This window comes from Chelonus insularis, unplaced genomic scaffold, assembly GCF_013357705.1.
Source record: "Chelonus insularis isolate UGA/USDA-ARS -01 unplaced genomic scaffold, ASM1335770v1 contig_18_pilon, whole genome shotgun sequence".
NCBI classification, from domain to species: Eukaryota; Metazoa; Arthropoda; class Insecta; order Hymenoptera; family Braconidae; genus Chelonus; species Chelonus insularis.
This window is the reverse complement of record NW_023276419.1, coordinates 451261-459154: the sequence shown is the minus strand read 5'-3', so window position 1 is coordinate 459154 and position 7894 is coordinate 451261. Positions and strand designations below refer to the sequence as shown.

General features: G+C 30.3%; 2 protein-coding genes across 2 annotated transcripts; both read left to right on the top strand.

Annotated features, from left to right (window-relative positions):
* The first annotated feature begins 792 nt into the window (after positions 1-792).
* LOC118064423 (uncharacterized) lies at positions 793-1702 on the top strand. The gene is made up of 2 exons (XM_035078988.1): positions 793-920; positions 1013-1702. Exon 2 carries the CDS (start codon positions 1040-1042, stop codon positions 1700-1702), a length of 663 nt encoding a protein of 220 aa, XP_034934879.1. The 5' UTR covers positions 793-920; positions 1013-1039.
* Positions 1703-1717: 15 nt separating this feature from the next.
* LOC118064406 (uncharacterized) lies at positions 1718-4369 on the top strand. The gene is made up of 4 exons (XM_035078971.1): positions 1718-2523; positions 2771-3331; positions 3404-3502; positions 3587-4369. Exons 1-4 carry the CDS (start codon positions 1746-1748, stop codon positions 3949-3951), a joined length of 1803 nt encoding a protein of 600 aa, XP_034934862.1. The 5' UTR covers positions 1718-1745; the 3' UTR covers positions 3952-4369.
* The last annotated feature ends 3525 nt before the right edge of the window (positions 4370-7894 follow it).

Sequence of the window (7894 nt, the reverse complement as noted above, 5' to 3'; positions counted from 1 at the left end):
CGAAGATCCCCTCATCCCTGTCTATTGGTCGAAAGGCTAGGACTAAAAAGAGGAACTTAAAGTCTCTAAGGTTAAGCATATGGTTTACATATTGACACCTTTAAAGAGCAAAATTACATGACAGTATAAAATCTTCCAAAGTAGAAGATCGGTTCACTTGAACTTGATGAAAAAACATTTGGATGCTAATTTATATATTCAAATTTCCTACTCTAATCTCAAATTTGAGACGCAAAAATTAATGATGCAACATTTTTTTTTATGTCCAAACATGATAAAACCTGCATGTACTAAGGTAAATGGCCCGGTCGTGGAACAATGTCCTAATTATGAAACAGTTTTAGGAATTACGCATATTAATTAATTTTCATGATTCAATCTTTAAATAAAAGTACATGCAATTTATTATGCAGGCGTTTATCTGTTTGAACGTATAGATTGCGTTAAAAAAGAAGGTTTTATTTTATTTAAAAGATTAATATTAGATTCGAACCAGCGCATTGGGCACCAATTTCCTCTTCTCTAGATACAATCACCGAAATATGACGACATCATAAATATTACTTTTAAATATTTATTCTTCAATTATACCATTTCAATTTTGTTTCATATGTAAGTTGAAGTTTCAAAGTTTCACCTTAATGACGATTTTTTTTTTTTTAATTTAAAAATATATTTTTTGAAAAAGGTGTTCCACAATCGGTACAGTAGTTTTCACTGTGACCTAATGTATGAAACAGTGCGCGATAGCGTTTCATACATACGGACGAGTTTGGTAAAATTGTACTTAATCATGAAACGTGTGAACAGGTTTTGTTTAATTTCTTTTGAGTTAAGTTTTTAACATAAAAAGTGATAAATAATCATTTATTTATTTTATTATGAAGTATTAACTGTGTGTTAAAACCTGATTCTTACATGTGAGTTGAGATTTTATTATGAATTTCTATACTTGAAATTTATATAACCTACAAACTAATAACTGAAGAGGCGTTTGATATTATTTTTCCAGACATAAAATTAGTTTTTTTATCAAATTATGGCACGAATGACTAAGAAAAAAGTAAACCCAACCTCTAAGTGTCATACAAAAAAAAGACGCAAAAGAATTCGTCGAAATACAAGAAAAGCTTACTCAGAGACTGCTATCAAAGAAGCTCTTGCAGCCATCAGGGCAGGTGATACATTGAGAAAAGCGTCGAAGGCTCATAATGTTCCTGTAACAACTTTATTTAGAAGATCTAAGGATCCCAATTCTGTTGCAAAAAAAAGTGGCCCACCGACAGTTTTGTCAGCTGAAGTAGAGCAACGTATAGTGGATTGGATTATTTATAGAGGAAAAAGAGGCCATCCTGTAGGAAAATCAAATATTATAGAAGGTGTCGAGTTGTATATTAAAGAAGCAGGCATCGATTGTAAGTCTTTTGTTAATGGTAAACCTGGTCGTCATTCGTATGAAGCTTTCATGAGACGTCATCCTGAATTATCGAAACGTACACCACAGCATTTAACTAAAGCTAGATATGAAGTTGATGAAGAAGATTTAAGACAGTGGTTCCATGAAGTAAAAACTCACTTAGAAAGTAAAAATTTATTAAACATACACCCATCCAGGATTTTTAATTGTGATGAAACCAATTTAGCGCTATGTCCAAAGTCTAAGTATGTTATAACTGCTAAAGGAGCCAAAAACAGTATATAATATAGTAGATGCTAATGAACATGAAAATCTAACAGCTTTGTGTATGTACAGTGCTGATGGTGTTCAAGCTCCTGTGATGACGTTATACCCTTATAAAGAGAAGATACCAAAAAATATTATAGAAAAGCTTCCAAGTGATTGGGCTGCTGGAGTTTCAGAAAATGGTTGGATGACCATCGAAACTTTCTACGAGTACATTACAAATATTTTTTACCCTTGGCTTTTGAAAAAAAATATTGATTTTCCTGTGATTCTTTATTTGGATGGTCATTCGTCACATATTACTGTGCCACTAGTAATATTTTGCAGAGAGAAGCTAATTGAGTTGATTTCATTTGTGCCTCACTCGACACACATAATGCAACCATTAGACATTGCCTTTTTTGGTCCATTAAAGGACAAATGGAAGCAAACGGTTCCTCGATGGAAAACTCAAACAGGCAAAACTCGAATGAAGAAAGAAGATTTTGCTTCAGTGCTGAAGATGACAATTGATTCTTTTACTGGTGTTAATAAAGCTATTACAAATGGCTTCAGAGCAGCTGGACTTGTGCCCTTTAACCCCGATGCACCTGATTATAATATATTGGACAAAACAAAAAAAAAGAAAAAAAACGAATCTCATAATCAACCAAATTCAGAAACTGTTTCAAGAGAAATAGATCAAAGTTCAACTACTGATCTTGCAAACTTTGAAAAAAGATTACAACCTGATTTGTTAGAAGAATTTCTTAAATGTGAAAGAACACAATCATGGACCGGTGAACTAAAATTTACAGGACTCTTTGAATACTGGATGCAGCTCAAAACAGAAGCATCGGGTATTACACTTTAACTTTTATTTTGTATTTTTAATTATACACTTTATTTATGAAAATAGTAAAATATTCTATATTAGTTCTTTGAAATATTAATCAAGTTATTTACAATTTTTATTATTTATAATTGAAACTATTTACAATTATTGATACTTACAATTTTTTATGTACATATATTTACACTTAAATCACAATATTAAAATTTTTTTATTTTTACATGTTCATATAAAATGAATAATTTGAAAATTAGAATCTCAAGTTGGGAATGAAGTTCGGAGGTCTCATCAATTAGTTAATGATTTGAACTTACTAGAAAACATTAATGTTATCAATCATACATATACTTTTAATGCAAAGTTCCTCTGTGAAAAAAATAATTCTGAAAATGGTCTATTGAATGAAAGTGATATGGAACTGATAAATGAAGAATTAGTAATAAATCAACCTGTCTTAGTATCAGAGTTACCTCCTGTAAATTGTTCGAGTTCTGAGAAAATTTTTGAAGATTTATCCAACAACAATTACAGCTTCGTAAAAGAATTACTACCTTCAGAACTACCTCAAATGATTTGCTTCAGCCCTGCACAAATTCTGCAAGACTTACCCAATAACACATTGAACACTACGAATGAACAAATATCAATCAGTGAGTCAAATCCTGGAAATTTTTTAAAGATCGAAAAATTAAATGTACCTGAAGACCTTGAAATAATTATTTTAAATGAAGAAAATGAAAAAATTGTTTCAACTGAAAATCCTTCAGTTGAATCTGAAATATCTCAAGGCAGTAATGATAAGCCACAGAAAGCAGGTAAATTATTTTTAGTTTAAGAAAGTACATGAAATTATAGTTACAAATTATTACATTTGTACTCACTTTCAGACCAAGGAAATAGTTTTGACCACACTAGTGCAATAAAAAATCCAGAAGTTGAATCACAGTCAAACTTTCATGTTAAAACTGACGACTTTAAGCCAAAAGGTAAATTATTCTTATACATACTTTCACATGTAAACTATTTTTGGATTCACGATTAATTAATGTATATTTTTTATATTTTTTCAGCTATTGAACGTATTGGTGATACTGATAGCGATTCTAAGAGCTGCAAAAATTTAGAAAATCTAGATATAAATTTCAAAACGGAGGATGCTTTCAATAAAGCTTTTACTCTTCCAACAAAATATCTTCCAAAAAAACGGAGAGCAAAATTTGAAAAAACAGGAAAAGAAAAGCGGCCATGTGTAGGCACATCAGATGGTTGGTTAGAGACAGAGCTTAAGAAAGAAAAAATAAAGGAAGAAAAAGAGGCTAAAATAGCTAGAAAAAAAGAATTGCAAGAAGGAAAAAAGAAAATTGAACAACAAAAGAAAGATTTACAACAGAAAATTAAAGAATTACAATTAAAAATAAAAAATGAAAAACCTTAAGAATTTAATGTTTTAAATAAATTGACTTATTAAGAATTCAATGTTTAGAGACCTTAAGAATTTTATGATTCAAATAAATTACCTTATTTAGTTATTTTTGTAAATCATAATATCAATTAAGCAAGTTTATTAACCATTATAACAAAAAATTTTATTTTCATTCTATTTACAAAAGTTTATTACAGACTAAGGACGAAAAACATCACGTACAGTGAATCCTAATCGATGTTTCATATAAGGGACATCTTCGTTTGGAACAGTGGGACACGTAAAAAAAAACTGTTTCATAAGAGGTACATGCGTTCGTTATAAATATTGAGGTATTTAAACAAATTTAATCCGTCAATCGCTGTATAAATAATTGATTTTGATTTCTGAAGAGTAGCGCCACATATATTATCAATTCAAATGGTATTTTTTACTTTTATATAATTATTATACGACCCCTTTAAAATTCTAGTATCAAAATTGTTTCATAATAGGACCATTTACCTTAAATGTCAGCGTGCATGTTAATGAAATTATAGCAAGTTAGAACTTGCAATAATAAATGTTGACGCAAGTCTGCATTGCAATTCTAAACATGCATTGTTTAAACAATGTAGTATAATTAAATGAGACGCAATATCTTATTAATGATATTTAATGGCTGACTCGAGTTCGTGAGGTGTAATCAAAAGTGCTATCATTTGTGTTTATTGTTGTGCGTGTTTTATTAAGAATTGAAAATCGAAAAAAAGTATTTTCTTAAATGCAGCAAATTTTTCAATTAAAAAGGGGCCCACTTTTCGATGAACACATTTACGATGGGTTCGTCTATAAATCCAATAAACCTTCAGGTCAAATCATATAAGTGTTATTACCTAAAGAATTAATAGATTCATGTCTACTTGGTAAAGTATTTAGAGTAGAGGATTATCACACATTTATTTGTTCATAATTATAATATATTATTTGACTTCATTACGCTTTATATATATATATTACTTTTTATATAGTATACTGCATACTGCGAACAGTGAGTGTTAATATCAATGATATAATTGATTAGAATTACAACAACGATATAAAAATTACAGTGATATAATATATAATGATTATAATGATAATTAAAATGAAAAAAAAAGTTATAGAAAAGTTATTCTCTTTTGTTTTTAGCTATCTGCGTTGTAAGGAGCGAAAGAATAAGTTATTTCCAGCTACTGCGAAATTAGATGAAAATGAAAATTGCACACTAATTCGTAATCATAATCATCCAAGGAATAATCATATAGGTGTGAGGGTCGCCTCACAAACTGGCTAGTTTTATTATTGAGCAAATTAAAACCGTCAGGGCATATATAGTTATAGCCTCCAGGTACTGTGTTAGTCCGCATGTACGCCACCAGGTGGCGACCGCAAAACAGTTTCGCGCACTTTGTGCGTGGGGAAAAGCCAATAAATTGGAATCTGTGGGCATGGGCAAATCAGCTTTGGCTCACTTCGTGTCAGTATCTGTCAGTCAAGCCTGTGTGAGCATTTCACCTACTTGACCGAAATTAAGGTGTGTGAGCATTTCGCCACCTTAAGTCAACCATTTTTGCGTTCTGAAAAGGACAACGAAGGGTGTGAGAATTTCACCTCTTCGTCGTCTTACTAGGGTCTGTGTGGGTGTGATTACGCGACGTATTATTATTGTTACTATTGTTAATTAGTCATCAAATTAAAACCGCGAATTGCTTGGATTAAAATCATTACGTTAAAATACTAGTTTAACCGTATTTAAAAGAACGCTTATTTATAATAATTGTTATTATTTCCTGCTCCGCCATTTTAGTGCGGGTTTTCCAAAACTGGTAACCTTACTAATACAAGGTTAGGTCTCGATAGAGTATCTTGTTATATTACCGATTCACCGGAGAAGTCATTTATTATTTATACCGTCTGTTCAAAATCCGCATAAATAGCGGCAAATTTAAAAACTGTATATATTACTTTGGCTTGTGTGAAATTCTGTTAATGAATACTGTTTTATTGATAAAAAGATTCCGTTGCTACCGACATTAAAGCCGTCTCGGCGGCAGATTTGAATTCTGTACATAGAGTGATTGCTTGTTTGTTAAAATAAAGATTTATTATTGTAAATCTAATACGCTTGGTACCGTTCACTGTTTACTATTTGCTAATTACCTATCCTAATTACTTATCTGACTAATTGACTTGATTTTATTATTTTTAAACCGCTGTTCCGACTCAACTCTTGTCTTATTTCCTAATGACGAATCCTGGACAACTGAGCTCAATAGCATAAAAAGGGACAAGAGTACTGTGTAGTGCAATTTAACTCTTTTTATTACAATAATTAATAATACTTAATTAGTAGTTAAATTGGCCGATAATTGAATATTTCATCTGTTATTAAATTTTACCGTTAAACATTAGGAATCCAAACCGTTACATAGGAGACTTGAATATTTTCAAACGATCACTATATGAATCCACGATTTGACAATTACGACTATTGAAAGACATTTATGATGATATGAAAATTATGTAAGTATTTAAAAATCTTATTTCATTTGAAAATAGTGTGATGAGAGATAAATCGATTTTTTTAATTTAATAAATCTGAAGTAAAATTTTGATTAAGACAATTTCCATTTGCAGACATCCGGAAGCAGCATCTATAATTTTATTTAAAAAAATTAAACGATCAATGTTGCGATGGAGAGAAAAAGTCGATTTTTTTATCTGCCCAATCTTATGAAGGATATGACTCAAGTTCTATATTCAGAAGAATGGAAATTTTTGAAAAATTATGGAAAAGCGTTGTCTGAATCTCGCTCTTTAGAAGTACAGTGCCTCTGTAGTGATTTGATTGCTTTTGATGATCCTGATTTCATGAATTTTCTGGACCTAGAAGCCCTATACATAAGTACATCAACACAAGTCTTGCCAAAAACTAATCAAACAAACTACCTGACTTTTGTAATTGGAAAACATCGCAATTATGTAAGTGATAACACGAAGTTTCAATGAATAAATTGAATTTAAGATATGCAATACGTTGCTAGACAATTGTTTAACAATAATGTTGCATAACTTGAATTTTTGCTTCTAAAAGAGTATGTGATTATTACTGTTATTTTCATTCTAGGCTTTTCCAATAATATGATTTCTTTTAAAAACTCGTGAATTTTCGATATTAGTCTAGTAGTCGTGAGAATTTATCGTGCATTAACTACAGAATGATAATAAAACTTTTTTTGTTAGATATTCTCGTAGGGAATGATGAGGAAAGTATTTGTGCAAATTTTTATTACTCGAAAACAATAATTACTATTACGTAACGAGAACAGTAAGAGATTTTTAAAAAAAGTTAACACCTTTTTGTAGAAAATCGAATTCTCTACAAAAAAAGTCTGCGAGAGCACCTGTCTATCGTGGACAGGTAAAAATGTACAGCGCCGTAAAAATGTATATAATCGAGCTTTTTGGGCGCTCCGGCAAAATATGCCGTTGAGCGCCTTTTTAATTAACATTTAAAAAAAAAATATTTCCAACTTATGAAAAAATCTGGAAAAATTCTGAAATGTTCGGAATCGTTTTCTGAATATTTTCTAATAAAAAAAAATTAATTTTTAAATTTTTTCTGTGAACTTTGCACCCTTATATTTTTTTTTGTTTATGGGCAAATTTTATAGCCAATTTAGGAGCAGATAGGATTTTTCCCGCCCTATAAAATAGCTGTCTCAGTTTTTTGAAACAATTTGTTTTTAATACCGAAAAAACCGAATGTTGTTTTTGGATTCTCTTATCCTTATTTTGGGGGTGAAGTTATTTTTTAATATGAAAATTATGTACAGCAAAATTTCATATCTTCATGTGAAGAGTATGAAACAATTCTTTAAAAATGTTTTTTAGCATTTGTTATAGATAAATTTTCTAAACAAATGCGTAATTT

What these genes read in the sequence shown, in the direction of transcription:
- LOC118064423 (XM_035078988.1), top strand. Translation starts at nt 1,040, where the DNA reads ATGGCACGAATGACTAAGAAAAAAGTAAACCCAACCTCTAAGTGTCAT.
- LOC118064406 (XM_035078971.1), top strand. Translation starts at nt 1,746, where the DNA reads ATGTACAGTGCTGATGGTGTTCAAGCTCCTGTGATGACGTTATACCCT. An exon ending in GCTCAAAACAGAAGCATCGG is followed by an intron (nt 2,524 to 2,770) that starts GTATTACACTTT and finishes TTTGAAAATTAG; the next exon opens with AATCTCAAGTTGGGAATGAA. An exon ending in TGATAAGCCACAGAAAGCAG is followed by an intron (nt 3,332 to 3,403) that starts GTAAATTATTTT and finishes ACTCACTTTCAG; the next exon opens with ACCAAGGAAATAGTTTTGAC.